General features: G+C 39.0%; 1 protein-coding gene across 1 annotated transcript in view; it reads right to left on the reverse strand.

Annotated features, from left to right (window-relative positions):
- LOC127534179 (homeodomain-interacting protein kinase 1-like) overlaps window positions 1-10,645 on the reverse strand; it is a 15,726-nt gene extending 5,081 nt beyond the window's left edge. Inside the window, exons 1-4 of the mRNA XM_051948727.1 lie at window positions 10,545-10,645; window positions 10,348-10,458; window positions 10,174-10,257; window positions 9,900-10,053 (exon numbers count right to left, since the gene is read on the reverse strand). Of these exons, the coding sequence (XP_051804687.1) occupies window positions 9,900-10,053; window positions 10,174-10,257; window positions 10,348-10,458; window positions 10,545-10,601 (406 nt within the window). The 5' untranslated portion in view covers window positions 10,602-10,645. The remainder of the gene's footprint in view (window positions 1-9,899; window positions 10,054-10,173; window positions 10,258-10,347; window positions 10,459-10,544) is intronic.
- Between the last annotated feature and the right edge of the window lie 6,488 nt (window positions 10,646-17,133).

Consider the following 17,133-nt stretch of genomic DNA (forward strand, 5'->3'; position numbering starts at 1 on the left):
AAGTAAATCAAGCAGGTTAGAGGCTATTGCAGTTCATGGTTTTTGTGTTATAACTGTAATTTACACACAGATTTAAGGGTTCATTCATCTCCTCACCCCTTATGGATAGTCAGGTGAAGTTAAATAGTAAATTTTAAAGCTTTACAGGAAAACATAGGTTAATCATTTCAGCATTCTGCTGGAACTGCTGCTAACAAAGTGAGACTTTTGTTAAACCTATACCCCACAGTAATACCTCTCTTTATTTTGTTCTGACAGATGGGATGGCCCTGTAAATTATAGTATTTAGTTACATGATGGCCAAAACATACAGCTACAGTAGAATGGAAGTGGTTGTGCAGTCCCCAGGAGTGGCAGAATTTAAAGAAAGATGGCCGCCCCTCTTCAAACCATTCCAGGTAAATCATTTCTCATTTTACTGTTCCTGAACCTACACTTATTTTAAACAGTAATAATGATTGCATAAAATTCAAAGGCTGTGTTTACACCTCCTGAAAGTCCCAAACACCTGCTGTCTTTCAGATCAGTGAGGAGGTTCGTAGGTGCACTGCAGTTCCACTACAGTCAACATTTGATGTCCCAGCTGGACAGGCAAATAACACTCCAAGCTACCTGCAGCTGTTGACTAGCAACAAGAGGAGGAGCGAGGAATACAGAAAACTAAGAACATGCTGATGAAAGAACTGATAAACAGGAAAGACAAGAGGGTAATTATTAAGCCCCAAAACATACAACCACACTGACAATCTGAAAACTACTCACACATGAAATGGGGTTACTTTCCACATGACAGTAAGTTAGTTCTATTTGTGGTTTATTTTTGTTTATTTATTGTATGTTGTATTTCCTTTGACACCATTCCCATCGACCTCCTATGCTTCCAACACTCCATTCTTCTCTACTCTATCTTTCTACCTCTCCTCCTCCTCTGTCCCTCTCAACTGCCCGCCAGCAGGCAGATGGTTCCCCCACATAAAGAACCAGTTCCTACTTGAGTTTTTTCCCTGTAAAGGGTGTTTCCTTGCCACTGTCTCCTTAGGGCTGCTCTGGGAGTTCATATGGGTTCTGTAAAGCGTCTTAAGACAATTTGATCTGTAATTGATGCTATATAAATAAATTGAATTGAATTTATTTATTATTTCAACAAATGAGACATTTCATCCGAACTGTGTTCTCTTTGTATGTCACACAGGGAACAACAGAGACAAATATACACGAGGAACTGAAAACTCAAAGGTTGAGAATCTACACTTGCCAGGAGCAAGATGCTGCTGGTATTCTCATCGAGGATGTCCCAGTGCTTCCTGTCTTGAAACTCCAGCAAGAGTATGCTGCCTACTCCTTGGATTAACATATGCCCTAAATCTGGAATATACACCCAAACTCTCAGACATTTGAGGTCTTCTAAAGACTTTGTTTACTAGACTTTCTGCAGCCAAAACCAACAGCAGCTTCTTGCCTAAGCTGGTCCACCATGAACGGTCACAGTCCTCTGATATTGAAGAAGGGAGTAATATTAAAAGATCTGTTATCGGAGACCCAATTGTAGTTTTGGGAGGAGGTGATCTGCCCAGACAACCTGCCAGAAAGGAGTCAGGAGCTGCAAAGTTTCTTAAAAAACACAGACGATAACAGAAATACGTGCATTGTGTCTGTCTGATATCATCAATTAGTTTATTTATTCTTAATGTCTCTTTAAATTTAGACTGATTAGGATTAAATTCTGTTGTTGCAGAGGATTAGATGAAGTGAAATGGACACAAATGGCCACTGAATCATTTTCTTCACCTGGAATATCTTGGGGATGAATCATCAGCACAAATCACCAGCAGTAATAGAAAATGTTATCAGGCTGTAACTGAAACTTGAGCTTTGCAAAATCAACTCAATACTCTGAGCTGCTAAACTGAAAAAAAAAAAAACAATTTGCATTTGTTCTGTGACTGCCTTCTTCATTGTACCATTCCTTAATTAGCTTGTTATTTCTATGTTTAAAAAAGCAAAAACATCATATACATCAGTGATAGGATGACATTTAGAGGTTGGAGTGTTGAAGATGATGAGGCTGATGAGGGTTATAATGATTGTAGTGGTTGTGATGACGGCAATGAGGACGATGGTGCCAGCAGTGATAATGACGGTGATAGAAAAAAGGATTATAATACACAAAATACACAGTAGATGTTCTTGGGGCTGACAATGAGGATGCTAATGAGGAAGATGACGGTGGTATTCATGTTGATGGTCCACCTAGCCGTCCATTTTCGTCCTCTTATCCAGGGTTGTGTCACAGTGGTAGCAGGCTAAGAAGGACATTCGAGACACCTTCTCCCCAACAATGCTTTCCAGCTCTGTACAAAGACGTTCCCAGGCCAGATGACATATGTATACCCCCATAAAGTTCTGCGTCTACCCTGGGATGTCCTCCCGGTTGGATGCTCTCTGAAAACCTCCAAAGAGAGTTACCATCAGATGCCAGCACCACCTGCATGTTCCTATGAGGTTAAAAGTGAACCAAAACAATGTTTTAACATTCAAAGGAGTTTTGGAAGATGCTGTCAGACTATGATAAATGACAACACACAAAAAAGACATTCAATTTTTAAAGATGTTATTGAGACCTCAGAAAGCAGAATGTCATTCTGAAACGTTCCTCTCATGCAATTTGTTAACAAACGTGGAAGTTGGAAGTTGCTGTTGAGAACTTTCTTCTATAAAACAATCCTATTATGTTACATGATATGTGCATCAAATATTTTAAGAACATTTCTACAGTCTATAGAGAACTTTATCCTGCCTTTAAAATGACTGGATTCTGGGAACTAAATGAAAACTTCCCACTAAAAGCATTACAAGAACTTTGCAGAACATTTTTAAAATTTCTAGTTGGGTATCCAGAGCTCATGACCATAGCTGAAGGTAGGAACAAAGGTCAGTTCCCTCGTCACCACAACAGTCCCGTACAACTTCCACACTACAGCTACTGTTTTACTCCATGTTCCCTCGTGACCTGCATATCATGGTACAGTGAACCCTCGCTATAACGCGGTTCACCTTTCACGGCTTCGCTGTTTCACGGATTTTTTTAGTGCAGTTTTTTTATGCTTTTTTTAAACACTTCATTGTGTTCTGCATCCTGATTGGCTAAGGGACTGACCAACATGAACAGTCTCTGCGCCTCGTCTCCTCTGCCATACAGGCCAGCGCTGCCTGCTGTGGAGCGCTGGATCATTTCTCTCCTTGGTCTCCACGTAGTGAGACACCCTGAAAGACGGAGCCGACGGACATACAGACATACAGACATCATCACAGCAATGAAGAGTCCATTAGTGATGAGTGAGTACTGACCCTTGAGTGTTCTGAGAAACAACTCCAACTGAGAATGAACGAATGAGTCCTAATAGACGATGGAAGACACAATCCGAGCTGTTCGGGACTCTTGAAGGCAATCATTGGACGGTTGAAATTGTTGCTGCTGTTTAATGCGTCTGCATGTCAGAGAAAAACACTCCAAACCCTTGAACGGACAAAAGCATAAAGGCCGGCTTATGTCCCTGAAAGGCTGCACTGGTCAAGATATCCAATGTTAAAAAATGAGCCAAACAGTGCGAGGTGGCAGGATATTCAATTCAATTCAATACAATTATATTTATATAGCGTCAATTACAGTCAAATCGTCTCAAGACGCTTTACAGAACCCATATGCCTGACCCCCAGAGCAAGCCCAAAGGCGACAGTGGCAAGGAAAAACACCCTTTTAACAGGGAAGAAACCTCGAGCAGAACCCGGCTCTATATAGGGGGGACCCATCTGCCTGCTGGCCGGGGGGGTTGAGAAGGACAGAGGAGGGCAAGGGGGAGGGATGGGAGAAGAGGGAGGGGTGGGAAAGCACGGAAAACACAACACACATTTGGATACATGTATGACAGGATATGTGAACCAAACAAAGTATAAGCTAACATTGAAAACTGACTCATAGTTTACTCTGATGATGTACGGCTCTGACATTAAACATACTCCATATATAGCTAGCAGTAAAATTCAAACAGTATGTAAGTTAGCATAACAAGTATAGTGAAGGCGATGCAGAGTTGACTGGTGGAAAAGGGGAGTTGGAAGCGGAGGGCTGGAAGAAGGTCAGCAGCAGCATCCCACAGTGGACATGGTGGAGACTGGACCAGCTGGTGGAACATCAACCACAGATCTGAAGCATCCAGCTCTGGGACCAGGGACACTCGGAGAAATAGCACAGGGGGAAACAGAGTGAATGTACTGCAATAACGGTACACATATTAAATGTAAAGGTAGATAGAGAAGGGCTCAGTGCGTCAAGAGAAGTCCCCCAGCAGCCTAGGCCTATAGCAGCATGACTAGGGGCAGAACGAAGGGCCCCTAACTATAAGATTTGTCAAAAAGGAACGTTTTAAGCCTGGTCTTATAAACAGAGAGGGTATCTGCCTCCCGAACCCAAACTGGGAGCAGGTTCCACAAGAGAGGCGCCTGATAACTGAAGGCTCTGCCTCCCATTCTGCTTTTAGAAATTCTAGGAACAACAAGTAAGCCTGCAGTTTGAGAGCGAAGAGTTCTACTAGGATAATATGGTACTATCAGATCTTTAAGATATGATGGAGATTGGTTATTAAGAGCTTTATATGTCAGGAGAAGGATTTTAAATTCTATTCTGGATTTAACAGGAAGCCAGTGAAGAGAAGCAAGTATAGGGGAAATATGATCTCTTTTGCTAACTCCTGTCAGTACTCTCGCAGCAGCATTTTGGATCAACTGTAGATGTTTAAGAGAGCTATTTGGACAACCCAATAATAAGGAATTTCAATAGGCAAGCCTGGAAGTAACAAAAGCATGAACTAATTTTTCTGCATCACTCTGAGACAGAATGTTCCTGATTTTTACAATATTACGCAGGTGAAAAAAGGAAGTCCTACAGACTTGCTTTATGTGTGAGTTAAAGGACATGTCCTGGTCAAAAATAACTCCAAGATTCCTCACAGTAGTACTGGAGGCCAACGTAATGCCATCCAGAGTAACTACTATATGGGAGAGGACTCGAAGGAGAATTCATTCATATTCATTCCTCAAACAATCATCAGTGTACAGGGAATGAAACTGTGATTCTATGTCAATGAAGATTAATGAGCATCATCAGCTGGACAAGTTCTTGTCAACAGAAGTGACCCATTGCAAAGGTTTTCTCACCTTCTGTTTGGATTGGATACATTTTCACATGTAATCAGCAAATGTCTGTTAAAAATAAAGAGTATATTTGGTCTTATATGTTGCAGAAACAGCCATGGTATCCAACATGAGTGAGCAAATCACATTTATTTCACAGATTCATGAATTAATGTGACTTTTGTGGGAATTCCATCTGTCTCTCCTTCCTCTTGATTTCCAGTGATTTGCTGTATCTTCATTTTGCATGGAACTTCTAAATTACTTGAATTTATAGTAACTTTCCACTGTAGAAATGGCTTTTTGATGAGGACATCAACAATGTTTTGAAATGTTGCTAATCCAATATCTTGCATCCTTATTTATGTCTAATTTGTTCAATCTATGCGCAGACAGAAACATAAAACCAACTATTTTCAGTTTCAGTGGGAGTTACGTGCTACATCCACATCTTAGCTTAGTATTTTTCAGTGTTTTTGCTCATTCACAAGCTGCCTCCCCTTCTCTCTGCAGTCCTTTCATAAATTTTGAATCCTGCTCTTCCTGACCCTCCTGAACCTGCAGCAGCTGTCACTTTGTTTGCTTTCACAGTCAGACGTTTTAAGTGGGACATCAAACAGAGAGTCGCCGTTTGTTGTCTTTCTGTTTGATACTTTTTGCAGGTGTACCTTCTCTTTTTGGAGAATTAAAGCACAAGAAGCTAAAAGTTAACGGAACAACGTCATCCCTTGATCTGACTGCCTTTCCCAGGTTCAGAATAAAGCCATAAGAAAGAAAGAAAATGTCACTTAATGCCTGTTTGTTATTTAAAATACATGCATTCCTGTAGAAGTGTTTTTAATAATTTTATCAGTTAATGGATGATGATGTTATTTGGGTCCATTCATCCCTATTTTATCTTTTAGACTATTACAAGAACAAGATATATATGAATTTTGCAGTTGGTCATTGTCTCCATAGGGTGAATCTATTAAGTAAGTCCACAGCATTCTCACTGGTGTGACTTATCTTGCCTCTCCAACCTTTCATATATCTGTTTGAATCTACTTACTACAAAGGCCATAATGTGACTTTATCATTGTTTTACCTTATAATGAACTAATTGAGCTAATTACACAAACTGCCCACATGCAAGTCCAATCTAAGCTAAACTGCTGGACAGAAAGTAGTCCTAGTAGTCGGTAGAAAAAACTTTAAAACTTTACATACTTGGAAAGAATGTAGTATTTTGCGCAGAATAAACTTTTTAAACCTTTAGTTGTTCAAAATGTTAAAAAATTATGTGTTTTGCACTTATTGAAAGTTGTATAAAACCAAAGAATTCAACTGAGAAGCCATGACCAGGGCTTAAACTTTTCCGGCGCTGCGCCGGATTTCCGGCGCATGGAAGTGTACCATTTAAAAAATGTATCCATCTCCATCCCGAAGGCTCCAAGCATGCGCGTCATTGTGCATTCAGTTGCTCCGCTTTAATCAATCAAACTCCAAATCCTACATTAAAAAATATACACCTTCTGTCCAGGCATGCGGCTTTCTGATAGAACTTTTATCCAATTACAGTTTTCTAACTGCGATTGCGCATCGACTGCCGGGCCACGATATGCTGCGCCCTCTTGGTTCGGCATCGTCAGTGCTGCTGAGCCGCTGATAAGAAATAACAGTATCCTACAAACAAAATCCAAATTTGTTGGTGTTTTTGTAATTATATTTTAAGGGAATTACTGGAAACACATTGATATATATTGCATATTATTTATTTTATTTCTGCTTGGACTGTAGACCCATTCCACGTGTCCCAGCCCTGTGGCTGCCTGGTCTCTCCAGAGCGCACGGAGCTCCAATCTGTGAGCGGTGCGGTGAAGAATCGAGCAGCTGATCACTGGTCAATAGCGTTGGAGCTTGTGTTTAGCCCAAAGACGCAGATACCAAAGTTTGCTCAGACTTTGTGTGACAGAGGAGAGAGGATGTGTCTCTGCTGATTAACAAAGAGAGCCGCGATCCCTGAGCCGCGGTGTGTTGACTCGCCCCATTGGCGTAAGTGCGTCAGTGGCGATGCGCGTGCCCCCCCCCCCCCCCCCCCCCCCCAGTCCCCATGGTTTCGCTACAAAATAAAAACAAACGGGCTTATGTATTGAATTTAAAAAAGTAACAAAAACAGAAGTTGTTGATTTTGTTTGATTTCTTAATCTTTAAACATTTTCTATGTGTTTTACAATGGCAAAAGGAAAAAAAGAAACAGCTATTTAGTTTGCTGGCTTTTATTTTGAAAGGGAAAAAAAATCAAAGATCAAGCCATACGGATTTGTCCCATTATTTTCCTCAGAACATCTGTTTAGTTAAATATGCACAAACTGAATGTAGCTTAGGTGATATTAACCTTTTTTATTTGAGGACATATTGGATGTTTGTAATAATGAGTTAAATAGCTCTCAGCAGATTTTGTGACCTTATGCATCTGAATGATGTCTAGCCACAAACAAAAACTCTCCAATCTTAAGCAAATATTGTTAGTAAGAACAGAATGAACGTATGGGTTGTGTGAAATGAATAATGGATAGATATTTAAATAAGAATGTTCTTAGCCTGCTTTTCACCATTTTTTCTTCCCAAAATATAGATTAAAAAATAGAAACATTTAAATTGAAAGCCAGCTGAACCAATTATACAGTGAATACATTTTTTCCCTTACCAAAAACAAACAAAATGTGTGTCAGTTCAAATTGAAAGTCAAATGATTTAAACTAATCACACAGATTATTGAGGTTTATCAAATGAGCAGTTACTAACATGTATGTGTGGTTATGTGCTACAGAGGGCTTCTTAATCAGATCTTCGTGAGAAATGGGCTGACTCCAGAGGAAAAGGCCAGAGTAGAAGTTCAGCATGAGCAGTCCATTGCCACCAGGACCCAGATAAACCAGATCAGGAAGGCCCGAATTTCTTTGCTAGTTACAGAGTTTGAGAGAGTCAGCATCATGATCAACTTATTCAGAGGAATCTTATATTGTGAGGCAATAACTAAAATTGCATTTAAGAGTTAATACTAGTACTTTTATTACCTGCTTAAATACAAAGTTGGTAAAGCAAGTGACATATGACAGTTTATTCTGTTGTAGTGTTCCAGAGAATATTAAACAAGTTAAATCTGTTGTCTGTGTTTTGCAGTTTATTTCAACAAACAACATTTTGAACAACATGTTAAAAAGAAAATGTTCAGAAAATTCACAAACAAAGCAAAAAAGAAGAAAGAAATGACTTTTTCAAACAGTATTCTCCAAGCACTTAATATTCTCTTGAGACTGACACTTGAGATAATGTTGTAAGTAAAAACTGTGCCTTATGAAGGAAAGCAGCAGAGTTTTGTAGCAGTTTGGTTTTGGTTGGTGTTGTTTTGAGTTCTTGTTAAATCTACTGAAGAGATAAAAAATTATGAAAAGTTATTAATAATACATGTACTTGATTTTCATGATTTTCCCCCTTTACACTAAAATAAATCTTTGCAATTATAGTGATGTGGTATTAAAACATCAACACACAAAAAAATCTGACTTGGGGCACTTTCTAAAATGCCTTAAGTTTTGGCCGAGTAAGGTTTTACATTTGAGCAACAATAAAATAGTGGGATCATGATGGGCATTATTTCCACCAGATGACCTCATATTTGCTCTGAATTAATAGAATCTCATATATATTGTGTTTTAGTGAGTTTTAAAACACATTTAAATACGTTTATTGACACTATAAATTGGATCTTAGAAGTTCAGGCTCAGGATTTTTTCTCACTTTAAGCCCTGCATGACTGACTCAGGCCAGTTGTGAGCAACAACCATGTGACCAAAATCCAGACACTTTTTGGGTGAACCTTTCACTTCATTTTCAATAAATTTTATTCACCATTTCAATAAGAAAAGTAAAGACAAAATTATAGAGAGAAATCCAACAAATCCAAAGTTTCCTTTGGATTCCCTGTCTGAGCAAGCACTTGGCGACAGTGGGGAGGTAAAACTCCCTTTTTCAGGAAGAACCCTCCGGCAGAACCAGGCTCAGACAGGGCGGCCATCTGCCTCGACCGGTTGGGGTGAGGGTGAAGGAGAGAGAGAACAGGAAAAGTGAAAAGAGTGGAATCCTGTTGCAAAGACCAGGCCTTCCTCTTCAAGTGTGGGAAGCCATGCGTTAAAGACGCTTCACAGTGAAAAACTGTGACAGTGAAAGACACTTGACAGTGCTGCTCAGTCCATCACATCGGACACACAGCAGCAGCAGAACGTCTTCTTTATCCAAGAGAAGACACGTTGGAAGCAGTTCTTCTTCTTCTTCTTTGTCTTTCTCTGCTCCTTCTCAGTGACTTCAGTGTCTTCATCCTCATTACTCTCCATGCTGTCCTCAGTGTCTTCAGCAGTGTCAGCATCATCACTGTCCTCATACTCACTGCTCTTCAGGTCACTGTCCTCATCAAGCAAGCCTGTCAGGTTAATTCTGTTTTCAGGGTCTGCAGGCTTAACCATGATGGACAGGCTGGTGGAGGGTCTAGATTCATCGCTAAAAAAGGAAACATACACTGTTGGGTTTACATCCGACAAGCAGAGAATGTAAACATGGAAATCAACAAAAGTCCATATCAGTCTTTTGTCACCTGCTGGGCTGCTAATGTCTCACAACCTGTGTACAAAGTAAATAGAAACACACTTACCAACTGCTGGTGGAGGAGCTGCTGCTGAGGTAGCTTTTGGTGATAAAGGGATGCCTGAGGATACCACTGGGGGTGATTCTGTCGTCATCATCCCACTGAAGCATCGCCTTCAACAGCTCGATGCACTCCCTCCTCTCATCAGCCTCTGCTGGGTTGTCCGTCTCAGAGCACAGCTGGTGCAGAAAACATTTTGAAAGTCCAACAGTGGTCAAATCACCTTCCGCCGTGAAATGTGAATACCATAAATGAACGGGACTTTTCAGCAACTAGCTGCTGCTTCCTAAACTACCTACCGTTTTCATTTCTTCCAGAGAGTCGAACTTGTAAACTGTGGGGTCGGAGTGGACGAGATCGGTCCCAAAATAATCCATAGGTGTCTGAAAGAAGAAAACAATGATGCTTACTAAAGTCTTTATCTTATTGAGTGAGTAAAGGTCAGAGGTAAAATCACAGTAGGAGTATTGTACCTTCAGCCGCCACCAATCATTTGGCATTCTCTCAAAAAATAATCGTGATCTCCGGCCAGCATCGATGAGATATTGCGGCGGCAGATCCAGCAGATGGATCATGCGTCGGAGCTGCAGACAAAACATAACACCATGTTAGACCTGAAGCTAATCCTGTGACGGCTTCTAATGTGTTTCAGCTGCAGTAATTTACTCACTGTCCAGTATTCTGAGTCTGATCCAAAGAGACTATCTTGAGTCATCATCCTGGCCATCACGCAGCCTAACGACCAAACGTCGATGGCCTCTGAATACGGCCGGCCCAGGAAGATTTCTGGAGCTCTAAATGTGGAAAAAACATCAAATGAAGATGTGACACAGTAGACAGTAAGGAGACAGCGCTGAATTAAAGATTTCTCAATGTTTAAAAAGTATCAGTATTTCATACCTATATGCAAGTCCTTGGCATAGCTTTCCTGCCCTGGCTTTGGACCTGTACTTGGCCAAACCAAAGTCAATCAGCTTGACCCTGAAGGGCTGCTTCACGCGATCCACCATCATGATGTTATCCTCCTTCACATCAGTGTGGATTATGCCAGCACTCTTTGTTGTTTTCAAAGCTCCAGCCAGCTGCAAGTAACAACATTTATCAGGAGTTTGTTAAAGAAATCTGTCACATGACAATAAAAGTAGAAGTTGTAAAGGTTCCTGAAACACCGATGTTGATTCTAGCACCACTGAAGGAGAGAAATATAAGGAGACAATAGAAGGTCACACCTGCTGGATAACTGTACGGACGTGTTCCAGTGGCATTGGCTGTGGTAAATTCTCCACATAGTCCCACAGGGTGATGTCCAGTTTTTCAAACACCAGGAGCCGCGTATTTTCTACAAAGATGTCTCCTTTGTAGTCAATGATGTTGGACTCCTTTGAGGTGTGGCTCATGAGCTTTTTCAGGATTTTCGCCTGTGGAGACATAATATGATTGCTGAGCCACATAGTCCAATCAGTTCTTCTCAACAACTAAAAAGTACATAACATGACCAGTACCACTACTCAGAATCTTGTAGTGGTACCACCTCTTTTTCAAACAATATCTTTTTTGTGTCACTGTTCAGCTGAAATCAGTGTCCTACCTCATGGTCAAGATTGTTCCTTTGGGGCACCTTTATAGCCACGTGCTCTTCAGTGTTGTTTTTCACACATTCCAGCACTGTTCCATAGCTTCCATCTCCCAGTTCTTTCACCACCGTGTAGCCTGTTGGGACTTCGGAACGCTGCCTTGAGGAACTCCCCTTGGAGGAAGATGAGGATGATGATGAGGATGAGGATGATGATGAGGATGATGATGAGGATGAACTTTGAAAGTACATTTTTGTCTTGTCCCAGAAGACTGAAAGTGAAACAGACACAAAAGAGAACCATAATCTATGGATGTCTTGTTAAACCATTGGTAATCTACCACGCTGTTGTGATCTCAGTTTTCAATCATATTTGCTAAATATTGAACCAATTATCATAAAACAACAGCACTGAGTGTTACAACCTGTTCTGAATTGTGTTATAAGACATATTGGACAGTACTGCAGCAAAACTACATGGATGTTTCCTCAGAAACTCCAAAGTGTTTACTTCATTAAACAGAAGAGAGGAGTTACTTACTTCACAAAAGTTTGGTTATCCAAATTTTGCTGAAATGTGGATGTCTCTGAGTTTGGTGTGAAGCTGCTTTCACTAAACTACTCAATAAACGAATCATAAATAAAATACATTGAAATGGTGTCTCCACTCAGAGTTTTTGTGTTTGGCATGAATTCTAGAATGCCTTTAAAAACAATTTAAAATTTCTCAGCATCATTTCATTTTGAAAATGGCATGTTAAATGACCAAAACTGGCACTGTTTTTCTCATCTATCTGCACTTAATAACTTATAGTGACATATTCTGAGTAATGTTGTTATAAATTGTTGAAATCTCTCATTTGTTAGAACATTTTCTGCTTAACTGTGTCTCATTTGACAGATTTTTCTCACATAAAATATATTTCAAATATATTAAAAATGCTAACTTTTAGAAATGTGTTCAGCATTTTTATTCACAAATCAAGATATTTGAGATCATTTTTTTAAAGCCTGTTTATCCACGTCCAGCACATTTTTAACATATTACAGGCATTTGAGGTAATGTTTAAATGACAGTATCTCAAGAACTAATACAGATAAAGCATGATTTTTTTTATGGTTAGTTCTAGTTTCAACTACAGGACAAGTCGATGAAATAATCTCTGATAGCAGGTGAATTGAAATTTAAAAAATAATTGAAATTGTCACTGAAAGTCTCATCTTTGAGCACACATTACCCCAAAAAAACAATAATGCAGAAATCATCCAATGATATTTTCTGACACTTTTGTAATTGCATAATCCAATTTCATTTTTGGATTCCATGTTGCAAGTTAAGGAAACAGAATGAACTATTACCTTACTTATTACACTTACTGAATTAATTTACTTATCAGAAAAAAGTGACCTTAAATCTTGCTCACATCAACACATCAGACTATCATTATATACTCCAAAATGAACATTTCCCAGTAGAAAAATCCCAACATATCTATGCATTTGGTCATGGTTGTATCAAATTATTCCAAGTTTGAAGCTTTAAAACCAAATTTTGTCTTAACAAAAATGTTTGTCCTGCTCTTTACAGGAGTTGGTTTTAGTTATCCAGTTATGACCAAACCTGAACACATCACTTCCCTTCCACGCTGCTAAGATCTGACTTTTTAATAACAAGATGTTAAAAATTACAAGACAAGTACAAAACTGAGTGTTACATCCTGTTCTGACTCACGGATTTCTTTACAGATTGGACAGAGTTGTAGAAAAATAGATCTTAGAACTGCCTTCTGAATGTTTCCTCTGGTGTTTGCTTCATCAAACAGAACAGTGAAGTCACTTACCTCAAAAATGTTGGCTTCTTTGGACTTTGTTGAAAGGTTGATGAGTTTAATCTCGATGTCCTGCTAATTTCCAGTAGTCCTGTTGTCCTGCTGAAATCCGTAAGACACTGTCCCCAACTGTCTGCACACTGACACTTATATGCAGCATGAATTCTAGAATGTCTCATTCTGAACTATTTTTAGGGGTGTTCATTCTGCATAGAAACCATTGCATATCTTGACAACGGTACTTCAGATCATGCTCAAACTTGGTAGGGGTATTACAGGGGTCCTGAGGAAGTGCAGTGGGGAGTTTGAATCAGATTGGATGAATGGTGGTGTTTTTTCGATGCAATGAAATCAAGGTAGTCACATTCTGACAGCAGTCTCAGCACTACTTTGTTTAAATGTAAACAAAGCAGCAGTTATTTTTTAAATTTTTAACTGTCATATTTACTGTAAAGAAAGCACACAGTGGATGGGTTTGGGTTCATGTAAAATGCTGAAACACTGGTGTAGTCACTGTATATGAGGAATATGGTTTTCCAAAGGGAACAAACTTGGAGTTAGTTGAGCCTTTGCAGAAAACATGTTGGGGGTAAATTGTGCCATCAATTATGTCAAAGTAAAATTTAAATTTTACACCTCATATAATGTAAGATCTGTCTCCATTTGTTCATGTATGACCCTGATGGGCTGAAAAGTCATTCTGTGGATCTTCATCTGCCACCTGACGTATGAACTTCCCCTTCCTTACTTCTCCTACAGCTCTCTCCAAATCCTTAAGAGAAGCTGAAGTCCTGTCTGTCTTCCACTAGTCTCAAAATTAAAATGTCACATAATTTTGGTTCTAACATGTCCATCCATCCATCCTCTATACACCGCTTTATCCTCACTAGGGTCATGGGGGGTGCTGGAGTCTATCCCAGCTGACTCGGGTGAAGGCAGGGGACACCCTGGACAGGTCACCAGTCTGTCACAGGGCTACATATACAGACACACAATCACACTCACATTCACACCTACGGGCAAATTAGAGTAACCAATTAACCTCAGCATGTTTTTGGACTGTGGGAGGAAGCCGGAGTACCCGGAGAAAACCCACGCATGCACAGGGAGAACATGCAAACTCCATGCAGAAAGATCCCAGGCCCAGGCCGGGATTTGAACCGGGGATCTTCTTGCTGCAAGGTGAAAGTGCTAACCACTACGACACTGTGCAGCCCTAAATATTGAACCAATTATCATAAAACAACAGCACTGAGTGTTACAACCTGTTCTGAATTGTGTTATAAGGCATATTGGACAGTACTGCAGCAAAACTACACGGATGTTTCCTCAGAAACTCCAAAGTGTTTACTTCATTAAACAGAAGAGAGGAGTTACTTACTTCACAAAAGTTTGGTTATCTAGATTTTGTTGAAATGTGGATGTCTCTGTGTTTGGTGTTAAGCTGGTTTCACTAAACTACTCAATAAACGAATAAATAACTCAATAAAATACTTTGAAATGGTGTCTCCACTCAGAGTTTTTGTGTTTGGCATGAATTCTAGAATGCCTTTAAAAACAATTTAAAAATTCTTAGTGTTGTTTAATTTTGAAAATGGCATGTTAAATGACCAAAACTGGCACTGTTTTTCTCATCTATCTGCACTTAATAACCTATAATGACATGCTCTGATTAATGTTATTATAAACTGCTGAAATCTGAAATTTGTTTGAATATTTTCTGCTCAACCATGTCTCATTTGTATAATTTTTTATGGCACAAAATATGGATATTTATAACTGTATTTGTATATTTTTATTAATATCAAGTACTTTCAGATAATTAAAAAACTCAAAAGCCTGTTTATCCACTTCTGGCACATTTTTCACACATGAAAGGCATTTGAGGTGATGTTTAAATCACAATAGTATAATATTTGAACCGTAAGGGAATCCTGAAAGGAAAATCTCAGTTTGTTCTCAAATCCCAAATAGACCGGTGTCAGCTTTGAACAATAAAAACAGACTTCCACCCTCAGAATGTTTATACATGTCTCAGAATGTTCAGACAGTCGGATTTAAGAGGCAGATGGAAAATGTCACCAATTGATCTGTCCTTAATAACTCCGAATGAGGACGCCTGGAAATTGCTCTGCCAAGTGACACATGCCCTGCTGTTTCCAAATGATGTTGTGCTTTGTAGGATTTCTAGACGCAGTTATACATTCTTCTTTGGGGAGTAAAGCAGTGAAGTGATGTGATTCTGACATTTGGAGTTTTTATTGTTTAGAAATTGACTCAACTGAACTGAACTGAACTGTGTGAACAACTACACAGTGGGCTGGAACCTGGAAATCTAGAAAATTTGACCCCATTCCAAATTGCTTTTATTTTTGTTTTTCTTATAGTAGAATAAAAATCCAGTTCAAAAAAAAAACAAAATCAAGTCAAACGTTCTATTCTTTAAAAAGTTCGGCCAGTTTGAATCTCAGGAAATGACACATTCCACAGGCGTCCAATTAGCGTAAGTAGCATAAGTTTGAAAAAATATAGTAAATTTTCACTTTTTTTCTGAGACTATTTTCATGTACCACCCAGAATATTTTCACTTGCCATAAGCCAGATATGGGAAAGTATATATTTTCTGAAAGAATAGGATGTCAGGTGTTGAAAAATACAAGTGTCAGAAAATCTGGCTTATGGCAACTCTCACAGATCAAATTTTACTGAAGAAGGTCTAAGTTCCCCTGTGTGGACCTTGGGCGATTGATGTTAACACGTATGTATCCAAATTGTAAGTAGTACTTCTAATATACACATACTTTGCAGTATAAAAAGACTTCTAGATGTCTCTAAGTGTAACAACTGCCTTCAAATTTTGAAAATGGTCATTTAAGGCATCAATTTAGGGCAGATTTCATTTTGTTTTTTGTCACAATTTTTCCTTTTAAGGATTCACATTTTTGTATTTCTCATTAAAACAAAACTACATAGAGCAGTGAAAGAGCTTGCAGAACTAGTTTTGGTTTAGAGAACCAAAATGCACTTATCTTTACTTGTACTGCATGGATCATAGTAAAAGATGGTATTCTGTTCATAGTAAGTATTAGCTGTAGGAAATTTCCCAACAGAGATAAACACCCAATGAACGTGACATTATGTAGTTTAAGTAATATCTTTGTGAATAATTCATTAGGTTACATGGTTAAGTTCAGAGAAAAGCCTTTATGTCCTGTGTTATGATAGGCCTATGGAGGATAACTAACTTCATGTTTCACTGTTATGTTTTTGTAAAGTACTCATTTACTCTGCATAGAATTAGTTAATAAAACATTTGAAGGCAATATCATGTCTCGCCTTTCAAATTTACGTTTAATCACCAAATTCCATCGGTGGAACCCGACACTTATGTCTAGAAAAATCTCCCTGCAGCCTTAACTTTTTCATATAATTTAAAGATATCTTTTTAGATGTATTCCCAAGTATATTGCGGTTGAAATGAGCCCTCAATCACTACCAGGGGATGATTTTTAGCCAAGATATTACATTTTTTCCAAAAAATAAGCCGAGCAGCCCACTGTGAACTAAAGGTTTAAAAGGCTTATTTCCACCAAAATACTACTTTCTCTCAAAATATGTAAAGGTTAAAAGTTTATTCCACTCAAATAGCACTCTCTGTCTTAACAACAAAGGGTTTTTTCCCCCAAAAAATGGTGTTTTGTGTTCAAGTATGTATAGTTTTAAAGGTATAGTCCACCAATATACAACTTTCTCCTCAAGTACTTCAGTTTTACAGTTCATTTCATCCAAATAGTACTTTCTGTCTTAATGACTAAAGGTGAAAAAGTTTGTTACCCCTCAAATGCTTCTTTCTCTCC

The sequence above is a fragment of the Acanthochromis polyacanthus genome, chromosome 5 (genome assembly GCF_021347895.1).
Source record: "Acanthochromis polyacanthus isolate Apoly-LR-REF ecotype Palm Island chromosome 5, KAUST_Apoly_ChrSc, whole genome shotgun sequence".
NCBI lineage: Eukaryota > Metazoa > Chordata > Actinopteri > Pomacentridae > Acanthochromis > Acanthochromis polyacanthus.